The sequence below is a fragment of the Vombatus ursinus genome, unplaced genomic scaffold (genome assembly GCF_900497805.2).
Source record: "Vombatus ursinus unplaced genomic scaffold, bare-nosed wombat genome assembly UNPS02014770.1, whole genome shotgun sequence".
Classification (NCBI taxonomy): Eukaryota; Metazoa; Chordata; class Mammalia; order Diprotodontia; family Vombatidae; genus Vombatus; species Vombatus ursinus.
The window spans coordinates 12,237,731-12,263,402 of NW_020954548.1; the positions used below are offsets into that span (position 1 = coordinate 12,237,731).

The following is a 25,672-nucleotide window of genomic DNA, read 5'->3' on the forward strand; positions in this document are numbered from 1 at the left end:
GATGCTAAGTGAAGTGAGCAGAACCAGGAGTACACAGTAACAGCCACGTTGAGTGATGACTGACTTTGATAGACTTAACCCCTCTCAGCAATACAAGGATCTAAGACATCTCCAAAAGCCTCATGATGGAAAATGCTATCCACATCCAAAGAAAGAGCTATGGAGTTTACATGCAGATCAAAGCATACTATTTGCTATTTTTTTCTTCTGTTGTGTTTTGTTTCCTCTTTCTGGTGGTTCCTCCTATTAATTCTAATTCTTACTTACAACATCACTAATGTAAAAATACGTTTAATAAGAATATATATGTATAGCCTATATTAGATTGCATGCTCTCTTTGGGATGGGAGGTTAGGAGGGAGGGGGAGAAAAATTTAAAACTCAAAAGCTTATGGAAGTGATTGTTGATAAATCAAAAGAAATTAATAAAAAAAAGAAAAAAGAGAAAAAATAAATAAAATAAGTATGAAAACAAGTTGAATTGCAATGCAACACATGTGGCTTGTTTTTTTTTTTCCCAAAGTAGGGGAAAATTTTCTAATATAAAGCAGAAAACTAAAATATTTTGAGTGGTTTTCTAGGAAAGTAAGACATTTTTCTCTATGGAATAAAGAGATATGAAGAATAAAATCTTAATAACATTTCTGTTAAAAATTATCATCAAATTAGTTTATTATACTTCCTTTTCTTTTCAAGTTAATATCTAGGTTAGCACATATTAGCATATTTTTGAAGAATGGAAAATTTATGGCAACTAGTTAAAGAAGTAAGTTTAATTATTGAATATTAAGAAGCTACCTTATATTTTTAAGCACTGTTCACTACCAGAATCATTATTCTAGTATTACCTTTCCTTAATCAAAGAAAAATCAAACTCATGATCTGAGGGCAGGAAGAAAACATAATCTAAATTATCAACAATGGTAGAGGCATGGTTCACTGTTGAAGCAATATTTCTGTTAGCTTTGAGAACTGATCATGGCACCAACTTTGAACATCTTGTCTTATTAGAAGCCAAAATGACACAAGGAAAATGCCAGTGGAGAAAGGATATATCATATAATTACAGCAGAGCTGTAACTAGGAAAATTAATTTTAAAGCATACAACAGATACTTTGTAGGGTTAAGAATATAATAAATATCTTTTGTTTTTAAAGCTTTACAGATTCTCTTTTAAAACATTGCTCACAATAACAGGTTTTATACAAGTAACAGAATTTTTACAAAAAGAATTTAAATTCAATTGCTATTTCATACATTAACCATATCTAGAACTAAAGTAGACACCTTAATGCAAATTTATATTAGAACTAATTTAAAGCCAACTCTAAAAAAGCACACACACATCTGAATCTTGCAATAATCTGAGTCAAAGAAATGTTTGATATGACTAATATGCATGTTGATATTTTAATGACAGACATACTTGGAAGATAATGTGATACAAAGAATAAATGTTCTGTTGGAAATTTAAGCTTATGTGATATATTAGGACAATAATTTGTTAGAAACAGAAAACATTTCTAACAGAAGCTTTTCAGATCATGTTTTCTTATTTTAAAATATTCCTCTGGCATGATGCCAAGAGAATTTGAGAACAGCATATAAGGAGTATGATTTTACTGTACACAGTGTTCTAAATGATAATAATAGTTTCTTGCAAAGTCTAATATAAGACATAGACATTCTGTTAACAAATATCACTTGGTTGATCTAGAAGATAGGACATAGAAATAAGACAGTCACGTCCAATTCCACATGGATTCTCAGCTCAGATCCTGGTTTTTGCACAGTTTACCTTGCGAACATGATCCGAGTGACATTTCACAAATTCCTGGATAAATGTTGCTATACTCTGCCAGCAGAGAGACAGGCTATGTCATGCACAGATCAATAATAGCACCGTGTTTCATCAGCCTCAAAATCAGAAGTGCTTCATCTGGCAAAAGCCATGGCCCTTGAGAATCTGACATATAAACTGAATACTCTACAAGGGATGTCTACTATACAAACTTCTGAGGTAAAGCATCATGTAATTCACAGTGAAACAGAATAACAAAAGCAGTTTTTAAATGTGTTACTTATAGAGAAGCAAATACAAGTCATCTAGGGGGATACTTAATAAAGGAAATGAAGTTCAATGTAAATTAAGTTCATTGTAAATTAAGCTATTAATATAAAGTAAGCTATTTTAAATTCCACATAGTTCCTGACTAAAAATATGACTCCAGTAAAATTTAAATGTACTTTATGAATAACTAGAACATGACAATGGATAAAATCCCTAGATTATGTGCACAGAATTACAGGAAACATAAATCTACATAACACATAACATATTTACTGTTATTTCATAACATATTACACTTTTGTTTGAATTTCAAAGATCTGACTCATTTTCTTTTAAGTAGTCCATATGTCCTTGAAACTCTTATGTTAAATAAACATGACATAATACCCACACCAAAGATTTTTGATACAGTAACTTCTTTGTGGAGGTTTTTGTTGTTCTTACTATTTTTGTCCTTAATTTCAGTCTGACACTTGGGGAATATCAGATGGAAACAGGATTCAATTCAGTAAAGGTCCCTATGCACCAGGGTATATAAAAGTTTAGCTAAGACAGTTCAAATCCCCTTCTCATAAGGTTTCTAATCTTGTTGGGGGGATAAGACACATATAGATAAATATACTCTACTATTTAAATAGTTCTACAATCTCAGCTACATGTATATTCCTTGCAATGATGCATGTAACTGTCTCTGGATATGATGAGACTCTTTTTCATATCCTCTCACAATTCACCACAGGGAGTCCATTTCATCTGCTGGCGAGCCTCCTTGACTATTCTGGGCATCCTGAAGATACAAGTGGAGAACAGTTATACTTTACTCTCGACACAATGGGCCCATCTTGTTTTTCAATCATATGTTTCTTTGGTGACACTTTTTACGCCAACTCTTTGTAGTCCTTTTGCTAGTGTTGTGGCCTGCTCACACTCATCATCTGCCTCTCCATTCCCTTCTGAGTAACACTAATTATTAACATCATGTCAGGAATGTGCTCATATAGATGACCATAATGCAAAGCAATACACAGAGAAGTCCATAACAAAGTGCTATATAACTTGGAGAAAGGTAATAAGAAACAGGATGTGAGAAGGGAGTTGGGGGGGAGGTAGAGGGAAGGGGAGTGCAAGAAATTCCCATTCATGGGAAACAAAAGAGAAAAACTAGAAGGCAAAGAATGAGCATGAGACTACGGAGGACATTAAGGTAATGAGTGGGTTGTAGTGACAGATAATATAGGACAAAGAAAAGGAAACAGGTTGTGGTGCACCTTGATGCCAGGAAGTAGACTTAATCTGACAGGCAGATGAAAACTATTATAATTTGCCTAAATTCTAGAAAAGTATATGCTGATCTTGGAGATTATTTTGACCAGCAGTAGATATGCTCAGTAGGCAAGGCAGGCTTAAACTGAGTAGGCAAATTTTCAATCATGCTTCTGATGCCTATTAACTTTTTAAACTAATCAACTCTCTAGTCAAATATAAAACTTTTGTTGTTAGGCTTCAAGAGCAAAACACACAATTACAGAATTTAAGGAATTTAAAATGATTCTCATTTGCCTGTAAGATTTAAGGTGGCCCCACAAAACATATCTATTTTTACTAACCTACATTATCTCCCATTAAAACCTTCTAATATCTTCAGTCTCCCTATCACTCCACATGTCCATTCCTGCCTTCTGATTTTTGCTCCTTTGGTTCCCCATCACTTGGAAATACTTTTCCTCCTTCTCAATGATAAACTTCAAGGCACGTGGAACTTTGTTTTGGACTTCCGTCGTGAATATATCATTTTATCATATGTCTTAACCCCCAAATATATTGTAAGCTACGTGAGGGCAGGACCTGGACTTTGCCTTAGCTAAATGTTTTATATCCCTCAATGGTCCTTGTTGAACTGATTCTAATTACACACAATATAGCTTCTCAAACAGTACTTAAAAGTAACTAAATCTGTACTCTATATTTTGGCAATTTATTTTAAGTCGACTTGGCACTTTATTATATACAAAATTGAGCTCTCTAAATATTCCTTCAAAGTAAATCTTGGTTTTTCGACCAGAGTGAAAGGTTCCAAGCGCAAATGGGTAATGAAGGGCTGTTTATATGTTTTTGCATATCGACTATAGCGTTTGGCTTAATATTAAGCATAAAGCTAAATTTTAATAAGGATGTACTGAATTGAACGGCAGAATAATTTAACTTATAGTTTACTTTAAATATAACTCTATATATGCATATACACGCAAACACACACACACACTTATGTAGTTATATGGTATACACCATAATCTGTAATTCTCACTGCTCTAGTAATGGCAAAGAAACCTCGATGAACTCAAGGGAGTTATATAACCTCTTTGGAGATCAGTTTTTTCATTTGTAAAACAGAGTTTATACTAGATTTTTTAAAGGTCTTTCAAGCTCTGAAGTGCAATGCTATTATGCACTGATAAAATAATATTCTAATTTGATTCACAAATTATTTAAAATGCAATAATACATGTGAAGTGCTCTATAAGCCTTAAAGTATTATATAATGTTAGCTATTTAAAATGATTTATCCTGTTGACTGGTTTCTGCTTCATTTGCAACCTAAACTATCACAAGAAACTAATTTAAGGCCATTTTTCAGTACAGATGCTATCTCAATATAATATAGCTTTTCCTCTAAATAAAGTATTTTTTAATGCCCAGTGCAAAATGGCTGTCATCATCTTAATCATATATCTTGAGGACTAACCATCAGACTACACATTCTTAAAGGTGAAGAAATTCATTCTAGTTTAACATGTTTGTAAAAAGTGAATTATCAGTAATTTTATTAAATCTACTAAATTTCATTAAACTTTATTTTTAACATTTAATAGTATTTTATTTTTTCCAATTATATGTAAAGATAGTTTTCACCATTCATTTTTGCAAGATTTTGAGTTTCAAGTTTTTTTCTCTCTCTCCTTTTCCTCTCCCCTCCCCAAAATGGCATGAAATCTGACATAGGCTATACATGTACAATCATATTAACCATATTTCCACATTAGTCATGTTGTGAAAGAAGAATCAGAACAAAAGGGAAAAATCACAAGAAAGGAAAAAACAATAAGTGAAAATCTGCATTCTATCTGCATTCAGAGTCCATAGTTCTTTCTCTGGATGTGGTTATCATTTTCCATCACGAATCTTTTGGAATTGTCTTGAATCATTGTATTGCTGAAAAGAGGTAAGTCTATCATAGTTGATCATCACACAATGTTGTTATTAATGTGTATGATGTTCTCCCGGTTCTACTCACTTCACTCAGCATAAGTTCATAGAAGTCCAGGTTTTTTCTGAAATCCGCCTGCTCATCATTTCTTATAGCACAATAGTATTTCATTACGTTCATAACAATTTGTTCAGCCATTCCCCAATTAATGGGCATCCCCTCAATTTCCAGTTCTTTGCTACCACAAAAAGAGCAGCTATAAATGTCTTTGTATATGTGGGTTCTTTTCTAGTTTTTATGATCTCTTTGGGATACAGACCTAGAAGTGGTATTGCTGGATCAAAGGGCATGCAGACTTTTATATCATGTTTTATTCCAAATTGCTCTCCAGGAAGGTTCCAAATTACTCTCCAGAATGGTTGGATTAGTTCACAACTCCACCAACAATGCTTTAGTGATCCAATTTTCCCACATTTTTTCTAACATTTATTATTTTCCTTTTCTGTCATTTTAGTCAATTTCATAGGTGTGAGGTGGTACTTCAGTTGTGTTAATTTGCATTTCTCTAATCAATAGTGATATAGAACATTTTTTTCATATGACTATAGATAGCTTTAATCTCTTCATCCAAAAACTCCTGTTTATATCAGTTGGGGAATGCCTCATATACTTATAAATTTGACTCAGTTCTCTATATATTTGAGAAATGAGGCCTTTATTAGAACCATTGGCTGTAAAGATTGTTTCCCAGCTTTCTGCTTTCCTTCTAATCTTGGTTGCATTGGTTTTGTTTGTGCAAAGACTTTTTAATTTAATGTAATCAAAATTATCTATTTTGCATTTCGTAATGTTCTCTATCTCTTGTTTGGTCATAAATTCTTCCCTTCTCTATAGATCTGACAGGTAAACTATTCTTTGCTCTCCTAATATATTTATGGTATTACCCTTTATGTCTAAATCATGTACCTATTTTGATCTTATCTTGATAAGGGGTGTGAGATGGTGGTCTATACCTAGTTTCTGCCATATGATTTTCCAGTTTTCCAAGTAGTTTTTGTCAAATAGTGAGTGACTATCTCAGAAGCTGGAGTCTTTGGGTCATCAAACAATAGATTCCTATAGTCATTTACTACTGTGTCAAGTGTACCTAATCTATTCCACTGATCCACCACTCTATTTCTTAGCCAGTACCAAATAGTTTTGATGACTGCTGCTTTATAATATAGTTTTAGATCTGGTACAGTGAGGTCACCTTCCTTTGCATTTTTTCATTAATTCCCTTAACATTCTTAACCTTTTGTTCTCACAGATGAATTGTTAAGATATTTTCTAGCTCTATAAAATAATTTTTTGTAGTTTGATTGGTATGGCACTGAATAAGTAAATTAATTTAGGTAGGATTGCCCTTTTTTATTACATTAGCTTGGCCTACCCATGAACAATTGATATTTTTCCAATTGTTTAGATCTGACTTTATTTGTATGAAAAGTGTTTTGTAATTGTGTTCATATAGTTCCTGGGTTTATCTTGGCAGGTAGATTCCCAAATATTTTATACTGTCCACAGTTATTTTAAATAGAATTTCTCTTTCTAGCTCTTGCTGTTGTGCTTTGTTGGTAATGATTAGAAATGCCAATGATTTATGTGGGTTTAGTTTATAGCCTGCAACTTTGCTAAATTTCAAGTAGTTTCTTACTTGATTCTCTAGGATTCTCTAAGTATATCATCATATCATCTGCAGGGTCATTGATCTTCTCTTTCTCTATTTTATTCATGTAAGCATTTAGAGATATAAAACTTCCCCTAAGAACTACTTTCACTGCATCCCGTAAGTTTTGGTATGTTGTCTCATTACTATCATTCTCTTGAATGAAGTGATTGATTATTTCTATGATTTGTTGTTTGACCCATTCATTTTTTTAGGATTAGATCATTTAGTTTCCAGTTATTTTTTAGTCTACCTTTTCATGGCCCTTTATTACATATAATTATATTACATATAACTCTACTGCATCACGATCTAAAAAAGATGAATTTAATATTTCTGCCTTTCTGCATTCGATTGTGAGGTTTTTATGCACTAGTACATAGTCAATTTTCTGCATGTGCCATGTAGTGCCGAGAAAAAAGTACATTCCTTTCTATCCCCATTCAATTTTCTCCAGAGGTCTACCATACCTAACTTTTCTAAAATTCTATTCACCTTCTTAACTTCTTTCTTATTTATTTTCTGGTTAGATTTATCTAGTTCAGAGAGGAGGAAGTTGAGATCCCCCACTAGTATAGTTTTGCTGGCTATTTCTTCCTGTAACTCTCTGAACTTGTCCTCTAAGAATTTGGATGCTTTATGTCTCTCTTGAGTCTTGTATTTGAAGATCAAATTTTCTGTTGAGCACTGGTCTTTTTGTCAGGAAGGTTTGGAAGTCCCTTATTTCATTGAATGTCCATCTCCTCCCCTGAAAGGTTATGCTCATTTTAGCTGGGTAATTAATCCTTGGTTGTAATCCAAGCTCCTTTACCTTACAGAATATCATATTCTATGCCCTATGATCTTTTAATGTAGAAGCTACAAGGTCCTGCATAATCCTGACTGTGGTTCCATGATATTTAAATTGTTTCTTTCTGGCTGCTTGCAGTATTTTCTCTTTGACCTGGTAATTTCAGAATTTGGATACTATATTCCCTGGCATTTTTAATTTGGGTTCTCTTTCAGGAAGTGATCAGTGAATTCTTTCTATGGTTATTTTACCATCTGGTTCTGGGACCTCAGGTCAGTTGTCCTTTGTGATTTCCTGAAAGATGCTATCCAGGCTATTTTTTTCACCGTGATTTTCAGGTAGACCAATAATTTTTAAATTGTCTCTCCTCGATCTGTTTTCCCAGTCAGGTGCTTTACCAATGAGGTACTTTAAGTTTTCATCTATTTTTTCATTCTTTTGTTTCTGTTTGACTGATTCTTGCTTTCTCACAGAGTCATTAGCTCAATTCTAATTTTTAGAGTCACTTGCCCAATTCTAATATTTAACAACTTGTCTTCTTCTATTAGATTTTGTACCTCCTCCTCCATTTGGCCAATTATGCTTTTTAAGGAGTTGTTTTCTTCAGTGTATTTTTTTCCAGTTGGCCAGTTGTGTTTTTCAAGGAATTGTTTTCTACAGTTAATTTTTGTCCTTTCTTTTCCAAGCTATTGACTCTCTCTTGCATACCTCTCTTTTCTTTTTCCAATTTTTCTTCTACCTCTCTTATTCAACTTCTAAAATACTTCTTGGGCTCTTGCAAGAAGGCTTTTTGGGCTTCAGACCAGTTCATATTCCCTTTTGAGGTTTCAGATGTGGGTTTGTTGATGATGTTGTCCCCTTCAGAATTTCTGTCTTCATCTTCACTGTCCCCATAATGAAGAATCTATGGTACGTTTCTTTTTTCTCATGGCATTTGCTTATTTCCTGGCCTTTAAAAAAACTGAGCTCTCCTGCTAGAAAGCAGTGGTACTGACCCAGGCTTCTTGTGCTGGAAGCTCAGGGCCTGATCACTGACTTTGTGTGCTGGGGCCTCTGCTGCTGGCAGTTGGAGTTGTAGGGTTCTGGCAGCTTACCTGGTATTAGGCTGGAATCAGCAACACTGGGGTAGGGGTGGGTAGTCTGCCCCTGGAGGTTGCCTGCTCACCCAGGTCTTTCCTTCCTTTCCCTCTCTTTGGCTCCTTTCAGATGGATGTTTTGTTGCTGGGGGCATGTTTCTCTGCCTGGGGGGAACCCTTGCAGCACTTCCCAGAGTTTTGCTGAGGCACTGGGAGACTTGGTTGCCATAGAATGCCGAGGCATGTGGTGGTTTTTTGAGCCAGTTTCCACTGGTTCCCCTGCCCTTACTGAGGCACTTGGGGGTCCTGGTGTTGGTGTTTGCCTGTTCTACCACTTGGGGTTCAGGATCTCCCCCTAGTATGCTGAGGTTGGGCTTTCCACTAGCTTGCTAGGACTTCTCCCATTCTGTACTGTCCCTCTTCCCCAGAGGGGCCTCTCCCATTAATCCCTCAAGCTTCCTGGGCTACAGGACTACTGCACCCCATATTTCTGCTTTTTCAGCTGTTCTAGGGTTTTTCCTGGGGCGATATTTCCTGGGCTTTAAGAGGTTAATAAGGGAAGGTGAGAGCAACTTACTTCTTACTCCGCCATCTTGGCTCCTAGAAGTGGAACCTACTGCAATTCTTTATTCACAGATTATAAGTGCCTTCTTTGATGCAGGTGCACCATACTGAGTGGTCATGTGCCATGTCTCCCATGTCTCCCAATGGCTTCCAAAGCTCTTTAGAAAGACCTTGTATTGCTTCTTCTGACCTCTATGTGAGTACCTGCCTCATGTGAGTTCTCCATAAAATAGTCTTTTAGGCAAACATACATTTAGCATTTGAACAACAAGGCCAGCCCATTGGAGTTGCACTCTCTGCAGCAGGGTTTGAATGCCTGACAGTTCAGCGTGAGAAAGAACCTCAGTGTCCAATACTTTATCGTGCCAAGTAATCTTCAGAATCTTCCTAAGACAATTCAAATGGAAGCAATTCAGTTTCCTGACCTGGTGCTGCTATATTGTCCATGTTTTACAGGCATACAATAATGAGGTCAACACAATGGCTATGTAGATCTCCAGTTTGGTAGGCAGTCTAATACTTTTCTCCCACACTTCCTTTTGGAGCCTCCCAAACACTGATCTAGCTCTGGCAACATATGCAGCAACCTCATTATCTATGTATACTGGAAAGTATACTGCCAAGGTAAGTGAACTTAATCCACAGCATTGAAAATTTCTCCATTTGCTGTAATTCATGGTTTCCCACATGGATGGTGCAGTGCTGTTTAGTAGAGAACCTCTGTTTTCTTGGTATTAATTGTCAGGCCAAAATTAGCACAAGCAGCAGAGAATTGATTCATATTCTGCTGTATCTCAGCCTCAGAGGCTGCATTGAGTGCACAATCATCTGTGAACAAAAAGTTACACACCAACTCTCCCTCTACATTATTCTTAGCTTACAGCCTTTTCAAGTTAAATAATTTACTAGCAGTGTGGTAGCTGACCTTGATGCCATTTTCGTCCTCACTGAAGGCATGTGACAACATGCTGAAAACATCATGCTAAAAAGCATGGGAGCAAGCATTCAGCTTTGCTTCACTCCACTGATGACTGGGGAAAGCATGAGAGCATTGGCCATTATCTAGAAGCCATGCAAGCATGCCACCATATAACTTTCTTCAAAGTACCTTACAAGTCAAAGATACTTGTCTACTTTTTGTTCCTCCCACAAGAAACTCCATCTCCAAATTATGGGCATTTTAACTTGCTGTTCTCCATTCCTGAAATATTTTTCTTCCTCATCTCTGCCTCCTGGCTTCAAGTCCCAGCTAAAACCCCACTTTCTACAAGAAGCTTTCCCTGATTCCCTAAATGCTAGAGCCTTCCTTCTGCTGATTACTCTAATTTATCCTATATATAGCTTGTTTGTACATAATTATTTGCCTTCTGTCTTCTCTATTAGACTATAAGCTCTTTGAGATCAGGGACTGCCTTTCTTTGTATCCCAGACACATAACAAACAGTGTCTCACACATAGCATGCACTTAATAAATGCATATTGACTGACTTCTTCATCAAAAATATTCAGGTAAAGGAGAAGAGAATACAAGATAATGTCAAGGAAGTTGAGGATGTAGAAAAGAGTAGAAGGGGGAATTCCTGGTCTCTATTTTCCCTGTAATATATGAGGTAAGGTCCTCAGTTAGGAGGCTGAGGCAAAGGAGTGGTGCTAGATGCTTAAGGAACGAAGAAGTTAGGAACAGTCTATGTGGGTAGTTGGGTAGAGAATCAATTAGAGAGGAATGATAGAATTACCTTGCTGAGGACATTTTAAGGACCATGTCCAGATTAGCTAGCATGAATTGGTAGTGGACCCAATTAGCTCAGCTTACTTCCAGCTCCACTTAGCAGCAGGTGAGTAGGAATGTAGGGGACAGATGGTGAGATTAAGACTCCACTGAAATTGCAAAGAACTAGAAGAATATGTGATGAAAACACTTAAAAATGCCACTACATATCTAGAGCCAGGATGGCACAGTAGATTCAGTACTTTCGAGTTAGAACGAGCTATATTCAAGTCTAGTCTCTGACACAAGATAGCTCAGTAAACATGGGCAAGTCATTCAACTACTCAGATACCCAGGCAACTCTTTAAGATCCTAAGTTTCCACTGCATTGGAGGAAGCAGTTTCCATATAGATACATCCTATACCAATGACATTAAAGGTCTTGACCCAACATAAGTGCTTTTTGTTAGGTTCAAATTTATGTCTGGTTTGTTGTCAAATCTCCTCCTATGTAAAAAGCCTGAAAGATATTATTTGTAAAGGAAGAAATTATCAAAAAATTCACTCAATCACAATATGAAAGCATATGAAAATAATTTCTAAAGTTACTTAAACAAGATGACTTTTATGAGAAAATTTTTTCTATAAACTAAATTTCACAGACCTAAATGATGTGAAACTCATTATCCATCATTATTAAAGATCCAGTTAATGCACAAAGTTGTATTTTCCCTTAAAATATGTACTCTTCTTGTTTGTCTTTGTCAGATCCTGCTCTTGAAACCGATTTGATGATGCTTTCATGTTGAGAAAGAGGTCTCTAAAGACACAATACACTTAGGCAATGTGATCCTAACAGAAGAGAATGGCATTTACACCTAGCTCTTGTTAAGATTCTGGCCTCACACTTGCACATGTTTTAGTTCACTTATTAGTGAGGCCCTACCTGTCAAGGACTGTATTTGCAAACTCTGAAAGGTCAGCTTATATATTCTGGTGTATCCCTTCTGGTTTGCTTTTGCAATAATGTAGAATGTTTAATATGCCAAGAAAGACAATTCAATATTTTTATTAAACATTTATTTTCAGAAAATATATGTAAAATATAAAATTGCTGAATTTATGTAAAATAAAGTAACTCAGTATCAATATACTCAATGGGCACTAAATTCTTTTAACTTTTTACAAAGACAATTGATTATGCAATGAATGTTTTTAAGTCGCACTTCTTACTTGACATTCATTTTTTTAATTATTTGAGATGACTTTTGTTTTTACCTTATCCCATGATAACGGGAACATCCTAATGAGGAACCATCTGATTATCCTAACATAATGTTGACTATTTAAAACACATAGTGTGGGCTTACTTCTATGGCACGCAGCTTACCTAACATGGATGGAGCCCTGAAAGGCTTAACCTCAGCATGCCCAGACCTTCTAAGATGAAGACTCTATTTTGTCCCTAATAAGTGAGTGGATATAGCCTCCTTTGATTGCCTGTGAAAATGTAACAGGCTACATCTTTAAAACCGGAGAAACTGCAATGGTCATCTTCTTTCTGCCTCATTTTATGGTTCATGTGCTTTTCTGTGGGCTCTTTCCTCCTCTGTCCCGTCCACAGCACAGGCACCATGAACTGAACCAATGAAAGGGGAAGGACTTCCTTCCCTGCACTCCCTCTTTTTTATACAGACTCTGAGAAATGAGCCTGAGAGTATTTGTGTCTGTTCTGTTTCATCTGACCTCCTCACTTTTAGGTGCCAGGGATAACCCCAATGGACACAGGAGCTCAATCCATGGCAACCTTAGAAACAACAATTGCAGGGGGATATTGCAACTAGACAACCTGGCAGAGAAGCCAGGGAGCCCGGTTCTGGAGACTAAGGTGGATTTTGGACTTGGAACTAGGACTGCACTCCATAGGAACTGAGCTAAGCTATATATCAACCTAATATATAATAATATTTTGCTATAAGAATAGCAAAAATAGTGTTCCCCAAACACCCTTATATTATAAAATTAAATGAAGAGTTCAGGTTCAGTACCTACTGCATGACTGTACAGTTCCCCATTCTTTGGCAAGAATCTTCAAGATTGACTCAATTAATTAATCAATAAACACGGATGAAGTGCCTAATATGTGCTAGGCACCATGAATCTCAGACTTGGAAGCAACCTCAGAAGTCATCTACTCTAACTCCTACAAGAATCACCATTAACACATCTGACAAGAGTTCATCCAACTTGAATCCACTACCTTTGAATATATATCAGCCCACTTTTGTTAGGAAGCCTTATATCATGGTTAAAAATTCTTATAATTGATATTATAACTCAGATATGACAAAAAGGAAATATTGTGAGTGAATGGATGAAACTTCTATATAAGAAGATAATTTTTTTAAAAACATGGGTCATACTATAATAAATTTTCAAAAGTATATATACATATTATATATATATAATTATCTTTCCAATACTGTTTTAATCAAGTTATTATTCCAATCATCATCTGAGATATAAACCACAGATACAAAAGTACTTAATTTCTGCAAGTATATATTACATATTAAGTTCCTTCCTTATAAAACAGAACTTAATTATGGTGAGGCATAAGGGACTTTATCCCAGGTGGGAAAGTTTGAAGTCACCAACAGCACTTTTCTACAGGCATTTCTTCCCGTATCCATCCCACCTTGGAAAATGACCTCTGCCTTTTTTTTCTTTAGGTCACTTTCTCACCTGCCTGCCTTACCCAGCTCTGTCCCTGTCAATAGTAGCATGATTCTTTCCCTACAGACTGGCCACCTATGGGTTACCTGCCTCCCCTGTACAACTCCACTCCTGACAGTAGAGCATTCTTTTACCCTCCACTGCTGCACATTCATTGGTAATTTCTAGCAGTATCCTCTGCTGTAGTTCTTACCACCCAGTGGCCATGGCCTCTCTATCTCCTTCCTTTTCTCTTCCCAGCAATGTCTAGTCCTTCAACAGTGAAGTGCCCACTTTCTCCTTACTAGGATGCATAACAGGTAAGGCATGCCACATGTCTACTATGCAGTAGCCCATACAAACTTCTCTTTTACCTCTTTCTCCCTACCACTTAACACTAGCTAAAAATATTGCTAGTTATGACTCATGACATCAGACAAAAGGACAAATATGATAGTGTACTATAGATTTTTTAAAGGAAATTTCTGATATTTGCTTTGGAGAATCACAAAACAAGTCATTTATCTGTCTTATTCTGAAGTTATCACTTTGTGCCTGTAAACTAGTTCTACTCTAGGTCACAAATGTTGTTTCATAAATCACTCAGCCAATGCAGCATTTTTTTAAAATACAGAAACTGATCCAAACCCAAAGAATTCATTTGATTAAGATTACTTTAAAAGAATTTTAGTAGGATTGTATGGCATTTTTGTCTAAAATTATAAGAACTTATTGTTAAAGTTAAAGGAAATGCTTAACTTTTTTTTTAGTATGTTAGCCCATGAAGCAGTACAGACTGACTGTTCTATAAGAATTTGCCCTACATGTAGTAAGTTTTGTTGTTCAAATATAACTAATAACAAAAGTTCTAAATCAAGTTCTGATAAACCACTGTCACCATAATGCTTTTTAACTGAAAGGACATGGAAAGCTAATATTCCTAAAATAATGTCTTTCTTGAGTTTTAAGAAATTCTTTGATTATATTCTGTATGGCACTGTAAAAGACTGGAATCAATATTAAATAATTGCACAACTGACATTGAATGAAAAGCTTCATAACTGGCTGATAAACAGAAACTTGATTCAATAGTGGGGAATAACTTCAATATTATTATGTCTTAAAAGGACAATTATTCTAGCACTAAAAGAAAGACACTTGACTGGACAAAGGTACCTGAATTACTATTGGTAATTTCAAGAGGCAAAAAGGGGGATGATGTAATTCAACTCTCTATCACCAAATTCTCAGAACAAATTCATGTTTCTTTGATTAAAAAGTTTTATTGAGATCAAAAGATACCCCAAACTCAATATGTTGACAAATGAATATTTGTTATGTTTTATCATGGTCTACATTTTTAATGTCACAGGTCTCAAATATTATAATAAAATACTGACTGAAGAATAAATCTGTCTGTACCTAATACTGGTATACTTTTTTCAATTTCAAGTTCCTTAAAAATACTAGTTCATCAGGAGAAGAAACCAATGTTTGTAGAATTTTACTACATTATTTAAGTAGACAGAATATTATAAAGAAATGTAATTTTAGTCAATTACAAGTCATATTTATTTGGCCATCTCACAGTTGGTAAAATAGTTTGAATTAGTTTTGTAGTCAATTTTAAAGTGAAAATATTGTAATATCATTTTCAAAGGTCATTTTCCTTTCTTCACCATTTCTTGTATATTTCCATAACTAGGAAAAATATATCTAACCCAGTGGAGATTTTAATGGAAATTTAAGACCACTTATTGCACAATAGCATAAGTATGGCATTTATTTTGTAACAGGTTGAGGTTTCCAATGACTGGCCTAATTCATTTTGGATAGCTATCCTACCCCATGTTCAAAGAAGAATGTGGATTACAAGTCATCTGATCAGCTGAACCACCATGCTCTCTAAAATGTACATGAACCCTGCTGTGAGGAGACTAGTTTTTTGTTTTTGTTTTTGTTTTTTACCTCCTTAATTTTCACTTGGTGGGTAGCCCAAATCTCTGTTTAAAACATGGATTTCCCACTTGGGAGCACTAGTACAGCACCTCAAGAGTAATTAGTTGTGAGAAAGAGAATTAGAATTGGTTGCTGAGAAGGGGACAATTCCTGCACTACTCTTTTTTCCATCCTAAATTTTGTTTATGTTCAATAAACAAAAATTTAAGTTTACAAATTAATGTGCACTAATTAGCAGTATCAATGAAGTTGGAGAGTACTGTACCTTCTCTAAGCAGCATGACGAGATCCTCCAATGCTATAGTGGAATTTGTGACCCTTTCCAAGACCCCTGCTCTTCTGGCCAGCTGAGGAAAGCCCATGCATCTCTCTGTGTTTGTGCACAGGCTTGGTGATCCATTGTGTGTCCAGGTTTCATCTGATAGCTTTATGGAATGGATCAATACTAATAACCTCAAAGAATTTGTAGGTTGAATCTTCACCCAATCAGTAAGAGTTCAAGATTCTTAGAGCCCCACAGTAGCAGCCAGCATGTTCTTCTGCTACAGACTGAAGGTTCCTGGCAAACTTCATCTGATTGACACCATGATGCACAGGTTTACCATAGGTTACACCTTTGGGAATTGAACGCTTTCACCTACCATGGCAAACATGAATATGGTAGATGACATAACCTTGCTTGGCCTTGAACCCCAGGCTGCATGCTTTGTTGGGTTTGGTGCACCAGGGGGCTCAGTACAGGGCAGACAGGTGGCAGTACTGCCAGCGGCGATGCACAGGAGGAACCACATGACATCTGACTGCATCTTCCTCCACAGCTCCTGGATGTGTTTGTAGGCCCCCATCCTGGCTCAGTTAGCCTGCCTGATGGCTGCTGCCAACCAGAAAGCCCTGCTCTACTCTTTTATCTTTTTTTGATCACAATGCATTAAGCTGTAAGTAGGTCAAAGGCAAGTGACTTGCCTGCCAATTTTCAGTTTGCAAACAAAATATGCTTCTGTTCCACCTTGGATGCAGAAAATTGTTCTTTTGTTCAAACCTCAAGCTTCTTCTAAGCCATATATTTTGTATTACATTCTACTTATGTCTATGTTTCGAACAGTCATCTCATTTTGTAAAACTTTTCATTTGTTTTGAGAAAGTAAGACCAAATGACTTGTGGCCTTAAGTGAAAATAAAGTAAGAAAAATTGTCATCAGATCAGAAGTTTTGAAGCAGAATATGGTAAGCTTTCAACTATGAGTGGGATCAGGCTCCCCTGACTTATAAACAGAGTTGGGAACACCAAGGGGCTGTAACTCTAACTGTCTCATCTAACTAGTGACACAGGACTTGATCCTGTCCAGTACTCCTCTCCAGACTTCAAGCATGGGACCAGCCCTCTTACTACCAGTGGGTCATCTGGCCACCTTGGGTGACATGTCCTTAACCTTCCAGTAACAGTTTGAGACCTGGGTACAGATAAGCTATGGTTTTAAACGTGGGAAAGAACTAGGGTATAGACACTGCTAGTCCCAGACTAATCCTATGCAATTAAGAGATTTGTTAATCATGCTTTTCCTAGTCATAATAAACAAAATACTGGACAACAGAGTAAAACCAAATTACTGGTTGTTTTAATATAAAATAACAACTTTCTTGTATCTTTCCCTGAGAATTTAATAGGAATAATTCTTTCCTTTAATGGAAAATCTTGAATTACTTTATGACTGAATTAGAATATGCACAAGGATCAGCTCAATTGAATAGATCAGTTAATCAACAAATATTTCTCAAGCACTTACTGGGTTGCCTGACACTGCTAAATTCTGATTAAAAACAAGAATAACATACCCAGTCCCTAACCACATGGACTTAAGTTCTAATAGGGGAAACAGGATGGATATAGGTCTATACAAGTAAACATGGAGGGGAAGGCTCCAGCAGCTAAGGAGAAGGAAGAGGAATGAAGGGGCAGTTGGACTTGAGTTTTAAAGCAAGTCAGAAATTCTAAGAGGAAAACAGATGTGAGGATGAAGAACATTTCAGGCATGATGGACAGTCTGTGCAAAAGCATAGAGATGGAAGATACAGTGTTGTGTGCCAGTAGGGTTAGATTACAGAGGACATGAAAAGGAAAATAAGTGTACAAGATTGGAAAGGTAAGGAGAGAAGTTTTGAAGACCTTTAAATTCCAAACAAGGTACGTTTTAATATGATCAAATTAAGTTAGATATGTAGGTTAAAATTAATGTGATTCAAATTACTATTTTCATACAAAAATTGAATATGTCAGTATATTAATTAACTCATAAACTCAGATGTAACACAGAATAAAGACCAAAACTGCTATGGAAGAGGACCAAAAAATAAAAATGTAAAATAGAATATGAAACTCAAAACTAATAGAATCATACTGTCTTTTTTAATTAGTACTTATCCTCCTATTCCCCATGCAACTTCCTTCTTGTGTGCATTCCTTTGTTAAATAAATCTAGTAGTACAACTACTTAAATTACTGAACAATAGATTTATACACATGTAAATTGCATTAATGTGAGCTAAACAATATTGTAAATAAAATATGCAGTTTTGTCAATATCTTATGACACAACTTATCACTAAAGTTATCTTTACCTTTATGGTTTGTTTGGTGGTCTGAAGTTTTTGATCAGTTATATGTTGTTGCTGTGCAAGCTTTTCATTGGCTTCTTTTAATTCCTTAACAGAAGCTTCAGTAGACTTTTTCAAATCCTGTAGCATATTGATTTGCTGCTGCATGGATGCAACTTGTACATGTAATACTGATTTCGTGAAGTTTACATTGTTCTCATTCTCTTTGTTAACTAAACAAACAATGTGGTAAATGATGGTTTTTAGTCTTCTGTAAAATTTAAAATGACAGTTATGCAATTTCAATACATTCTCACCTTTAATAGTGGCTGGTGCACATACACTCCTCAAAGCACTAATTTTCTTCTTCTTTAAAAATGATCTTCTATAATTCTTATTATCGATATCCTGAATTTAAAAGCCTCATACAAATTAGATTAGTATTCAAAAACTGTAGTTAGATAAAATAAAAACAATAATTTTACTTACTTAAAACATAAGAAGAGCAAATAAAATTCATATCAGATAAATATGAAAAAAAATTAGCAAAACTGTATGTTGTTCTTGCCCAGAACCAGAATTTATTGGTTAGAACTAGAAATTCAACTAGCAAGCAGAAGGTCAAGTCAATTTTCCAGAAATAACTTTAAGGACTTCTAAAGAAATGTAGGACCAAATGTGAAAAGTATTAAAATAAAATGTATTGTGAGACTTTTAATTATTTTGATTCTGGGTGTATCAATCCATCACTCCTCTTTTCAATCCTGCCTGACCATTCCTTGGATATTTCACTGTGATGTCAGCAGTGGACCTGGGCAAATAGAGGAAATGAAACTTCAGTTGTTCTATTTAGTTACCAGTCACAGCAGGAGGAAGAGATTGAAACTATTAACTGAACTGATTTTTAAAGATAATCTGTTCATTTCAATTACCCATGCTACCTTTGTACTCGAATGCCAGGGATAATCAAAAATTGTCTTCAAGTGGTAGTATGAGACTTTCAGATGTCAATGCAAGATGCAGAAAAAGATAACTCATATGAATTATGAAAATAATATATTCTTGAAATTTTTATCAGCACAGAAGGGGAAAATAATCATAAAGAAATTAAGAAAGCAATTCAACCACTACTGTCTGGTGCACATAGATTAAAAGATAAAGTAATGTGTGTAGGTAAATCAATGACTATCCCTCAAGGAGTTACTTTTCTCCAGACTCCTTGATGATAACATACTAAGATTAAATAAAACAAAGCTATATTGCCTTGCTTTCTAAAACTTCTCTTCAATAATAAATATTACTTTCCAAAAATGAATTTAAAAGGACACAGACATACAAAGTTGTCAACATGTTTTAAAACTTTAAAACAGAAATGAGTATTCCTGTGGTGGGATTTTTTAAAAATGGCAAATTTTGGTTAGATGCTTATTTTGGGGGGAGTTTTTTTTGCTTTTTTGCTTTGGCATAAAAATTAATTCAATGTAAAAAAGATTACTTCTCATAAATTAGAAATTCTCTGAAGTCCTCAATCCTGGAACAAATTAATGAGTAAAGTATTTTAGTTTAGGTGGCATTTTTGAAGACATACTGTCATTAAAAAAAAGCATTTCTTGGAAGTCATTAGCAGGAAAATGGTATTTTAAAACTTTAAGATATGACATTTATTTTTAAGATCAATTCTTAGCAGAGGAAAAAAAGGCACTCTCTGATTTAAAATAACTGCACATTACCTGATATATGCATGTTACCTGTAATTTATTCAGTTCCATTGAATACCATAAAATAAAGAATGTTGACATAAATTCTCATTGTGACAATGGATTATACACTTTATAGATAGTGAATAAACAAAATGAATGATTAAATATAAAGTGTTACTATAAAGCCACAAAGCTGATTTTTTTTTTGGTATCTTGGAACCAGTGAATGTTTTCCTTCAAAATAACTAATTGCCCGGTGACACTCTGTACCTTCTCCAATCATGTTACCATTGCCCACAAAATTTTGGAGTTACCCTTTTGGCACAATTCCCAGAGTCCATTTAAATCCACACAAGGAAATAGTACTTATTGTATGGTCACATATTATTTCTTACTCAAAACAGTACTTCCTAGTTTAATCAGCTATCTCCATTAATCACCAGACTGAGCAGAAAATTAATTTGAGCAATTTAGAAAAACCAATTTCATCCTCCAAGGTTAAAAAGAATATCTCACAGACTAAAGTAAATTTCAAGAGAAAAGCTCCAAAAATGTTTTAAAATCATAGCATTTAAAAATGGAGTCCAACTCTTTCATTTCATAGAGGAGAAAGCCAGAAACATTAGGTAATTTACTCAAGGCAGAGCACAGGAGTATAATTCAAACCCAGGACCTTTGACTCCAAATACAGAGTTCTTTCTACTGTACAAAATATAGCCTCAAGGATACAACACTCTCTTGGATGTATATATCCTAATATGCATGTTTTAAAAAGGCAGTCATATTATTCCATAGTCATACCATGTAATAAATAAAATAGGGTATAGGTCAATTGAAAAGACTTAATTATATTTAATAATTATATTTACTACATTATTTGTCTATATTCTTTACAAAGACAAAATTCTTCAATGAAGTAGTATCTGTCAACAATCACAAATTAGTAGACAGGAATAACATGCACGAAAATAATATTTGTTGAGCCTTCCAAAGTGTCAGGTTATATTTGTGATCAAGTTCAATTAAATACAACAAGTATATAAGTACCACCTACTACATATAAGGCATTTTTCTGGGACTCCAAATTATGATGCACATTTGAAGGAACTAGAAATATTTAGTCTTGAGCAGAGAAGATTTTAAGAGGGGAGCATGGCCATACCCATTGTCTTCAAAGATTTGAAGGGTTGCCATACGGAAAGTGGATTAGATTTATTTTCCTGAGCCCAAATGGGAGGTAACTAAATAAACTTGCAATGAGTTCACAGTCAAATGGAGGAGACAACAAGTACACACATATGTACACATATGCATATATACATGTATATACAGTATAAATGGAACATTAATAAATATGACTATATATGAAGTAGTCTAGTAGTCTATTAAGTATAAATAGTTTAGAAGGGAAGGCACCAGCAGTTGGGGCATCAAGAAAGGTTGCATGCAGAAGATGGTGCTTGGGCTACATCTTAAAATAACAGAGGGACTACAATAGGGGGAAATAAAAGGGGAGTGCATTCCAGGTATAGTGGGGATGGCCCGTGCAAAGCTCAAAGCAGAACAAAGTTGGAAAGTAAAGATTTTCCTTTTATTTGAACAGTAAAAAGTTTCATCTGATTATTATTAGAGCTGTGCAAAAAAAGGAATAGGTTTCCCATAGAAAGTAGTGAGGTCCCCATTATTTGAGGTGTTCAGCTGGAAGCTAACGGTCATTTGAAAGCATTGCTCTAGTAGGGATTTTTTGATGAAGTGTGAGACAGCCTAGATGATCTATGAAGGTGTCTATCAGCTCTAAGCAACTATAAACTTTTTGTACCCCAGGTCAATTGCAGACATTTTAAAAGCTCCCTTTTGATATGCTAAGATAACCCTCAAGAAGTTAGTCTGGGTCAGCTAAACAATCAGGTATAAAAAAGCTTTAAAGAGCATAGCTTCCTAGAGTTTTAGTGAAAGAACAATCTAGTATTCAGGGTAAAAGAAAACATTTATCTTCCAACTTCGGTTTGTGCTAAAACGGCAGATATGGTAGCGCATCCATAAAGTATTATTAATTATTATTACGTAAGCTGTAGTTTAAATGTTTTTCACTTCCTGTTTTTAGAAGTGAGCCCCTAGAGGGCAGAGACCAAGTTGTTTTTTTGGTTTGGGGTTTTTTGGGGTTTTTTTTGCTTTTCTTGGCATACCCAGCACTGAGACATATAGTAAGTGCTTTAAAAATGCTTCTTGACTGATTGGAAGGATAGAGAGAAAAGGTAGTGTTTAAATTAAAAAAAAGTCCATGTTAGTGCTGAGTTGCTCCAAAGGAAACAAAATAAACTAAGTTGCCTACAGAAGAATAAATTTTTATTGTTTTATGTTTAAATGAAGCTAAAAATGATACTTTGTGAGTGCAAATGTTCTCTACCTAATGAGGACCCTTACCTGAGGTGCTCATTAGGTAGAAAACATTAAATATAATTAAGATTAAAATTTATGATGTTATCCACTATTTTCAATTATTAATAAAAATATGTGACAAATTTGTCTTTACCTAATGCTTTACAGATAAAGTATTACCAGGATATATGACATAACTAATTTTAACCTTTACTGCATGACTTTTGAAAAGAATTTTTAAATTAGGAACATAATTAAGCTTAAAATCATTAATCATGATGTCAGGTTATAGGCAACTTAAAGAAGTTTTAAAAACTATTAAAAATAGGTCTTATAAATAGATAAAGCTATATTACATACCTTTTTGATTGGACCTCCCATAGCTAATGTAATTTCTTTCTCTTCTGCTTGTCCTTCTGTTTGCTGCCCTTCATCTTTTCTTGCACTGACTTTTTGGGATGTTTCCACAATAACTGTTCCTAGGTTTTGACAGGTTAGTTCTTCAGAATCACTTTGGTAGGAAAAATCAAAGAAGAAAATTTATTAAAATGATGCATGTCTTTTCAGGTTGAGTCTTTAAATAATTTTATCAACTTTAAGTAAAGTTAAAAGGAACTGAACTCTATAAATGTGCCAAGGATACTGTGAGGAAGGGTAGAATTATACAGTGTAGACATCTACATTAATCAAGAACACAAGATAACTATAAAATCTCCATTTTACTTTGTGCTTTACTATGTGGCTACAGCTGTAGTGTTAATTAAAGGAAATGATAGTACAGCAACAGGGAAACAAGTTAATTATTATTTTCAAATCTCTAATATCCCCCAGGCAAATTTACAATGATGCACACTAGTGGAAATGTCATATGAAAAACCTGTCAGAGATGGCTTACTGATGTATATGAACTGCCAGATGGGCCCTACCATTTAAAACCCACTTTGAAGGAGGGATAATAGTAATGCAAATGTTGAGTTGCCTATATTAAACTAAGCAGAAGAAATAACTTACTAGAAGGAAACTGTGAGGCTTTGTGGATTTTGCTATGAAAGGAGATAGTAAGAAAGTGAAACTAATTTAAACTTGAAGTAGTTTATATTGGTATGTAGGCAGATTTACTAAATGAATAATATATATATACATATATATATCAATTTATTAAATCTTGTGATATGTAGATATTATACATGTGATAAACACTATTTTCAAATTTTAAAATCATTATATTACAAATTAGTGCAAATTATTGTTGGTTTGAGAAATTCTAACAATCAAATATAAGTTGTCCAAAATTTGGAAGGACTCTCTGAAAAGAACATGACTTTCTCAATGGCAGTGGAATTCAAATGGAATCTGGATTATTCAAGTTTACATTGAACTAGAATAACCCCAAGGTGCCTTCTAAATGAGTTTGAGTCTATGATTCAAATTTCATTGATTTATTTCTCATAAGCTTTTAGAAGACAATGAAAAGGTTGCCAATCATCTCTGAAATACATGGTATGTATACAATCTAACTAAATATAATAGGAATAAAACATAAAACTGCAGATTACAGATTAGGTAATTTTAGCCTAAAGAAAGCAGAGTTCGAGTATGTGGTGAGTAGATCAAGAAACCATGATCCTAGACATCAAGTAAGATGGCTTAATGAAAGGCATGACTGGCCCTTTCAATTTGCCATCACCTCAAAACAAAAATAAATGTGGCAAATAAAGTAATAAAAACAAGAGGGGAAAAGGAAAAAAAACTCTCCAGCATGTAAATCCTATTTAAAAAAAGAGGGCCATTTTGTTGAATCATTTAATTGCATGTGGACTTTCCCACAATGCCTATTAATACCCTGTATTCTACACTCGGTCATTACTCTGAGCTACTCACCGCATGAGTAGCATGATATCTAGTGGTCTGTCTGTGGTGTCATCATGGAGTCAGAGATTCTCTTCTAGACAATGATTCAAACTAACATTCCCCAAACCTTAATACATATTACCCTAGTAGTCAAGAAAGACTGATGATGGAAGATAGGGAAAAGTCTCTACGATATAAAGCAGATAAAATACTGCCCAGAACAGAAGAAGAGCAGCTTCTGGGAGGAAGGACAAGTGAGAGGTGAGAGTACAGAACTAGTCATCATTCAGCATTACCAAATCATTAAAAAGGGGTCTAGACTGGTGGATTAAGGGAATGTTATACATTTATTCTGCCTAGATTTAACATTTCATGAGTTATCCTGGTGGAAAAATTTGGAATCTTTAAATGAGGAACCCAAAAAAATTACTATTAATAGCCTGATATCAACTTGCTCTCTCATGTAAAATCCTCTGGCATTTGTCCTTGGTTCTACACTGATTTACATTTTTACCAAAATTTGGATAAAGGCTAATCAAATGTTCAGATTAAAAGCTGAAGGAAATGGGGATGTTCGGACTGGAGACAATACTTTAAAAAGCATAACAATGATCTTCAAGCATATGAAGAGATAGAATGAGGAAGAGAGATTTGATTGATTTTGCTTGGTCCCAGATAGCAGAACTAGGAACATGAGTGGAAATCACTGAAAGGCAGATTTAGGTTTGATGTTTGGGAAAGCCTCCTAAGAATCAGAATTGTCAAAAATTAAATGGGACGCCAACCAAAGTAGTAGAGTCCCTTTCCCCAGAGCTTTAGTTAGAAACCATTTATTAAGTATGATAGAAAAAATATTTTCATTGGGGTACATGCCAGCTAATAGTCATTACTTAGTTACAAAAGTATTTAGTTATAACAGTTGTGATAACAGTTATCATAGTTATTATAATGTGTAACATACAATGCACAATTATAATATATTATATATAACACATATGATAATGTATTATATATAACATACAATATGTAGTTATTATAATAGTTTTTGATATTGTACTAGATAGAAAATTAAGTCCTTTCCAAATTTATCACTTGTGGTTCTCATCTTCCATAATTCTTATCCAATGAATCCCACAAATTCTCTGTGAGAATTTTATACAGACTGCTAGGGGCTTTTATAAAATTACATGTTTATTAGTACAGAATATGGGCTATCTATTTCCCTTGTTTTCATTACATCAATCAATAAACAAGCATTTACTAAGTGCCTACTAGGTGCCAGGAACTGTGCTATGTGCTGAAGATACAAAAAAAAAAAAAAAAGACAAGAGCCATCCCTGCCCTCATTGAGCT

The 25,672-nt window shown here is 34.8% G+C and overlaps 1 protein-coding gene and 1 pseudogene across 1 annotated transcript in view; both read right to left on the bottom strand.

Moving 5' to 3' along the window:
- Window positions 1-25,672, bottom strand: part of CNTLN (centlein) — a 476,456-nt gene that overhangs the window by 128,461 nt on the left and 322,323 nt on the right. The window contains exons 20-22 of the mRNA XM_027863054.1: window positions 22,829-22,979; window positions 18,707-18,797; window positions 18,414-18,622 (exon numbers count right to left, since the gene is read on the bottom strand). Of these exons, the coding sequence (XP_027718855.1) occupies window positions 18,414-18,622; window positions 18,707-18,797; window positions 22,829-22,979 (451 nt within the window). The remainder of the gene's footprint in view (window positions 1-18,413; window positions 18,623-18,706; window positions 18,798-22,828; window positions 22,980-25,672) is intronic.
- On the bottom strand, window positions 16,038-16,642 carry LOC114043874 (annotated as a pseudogene).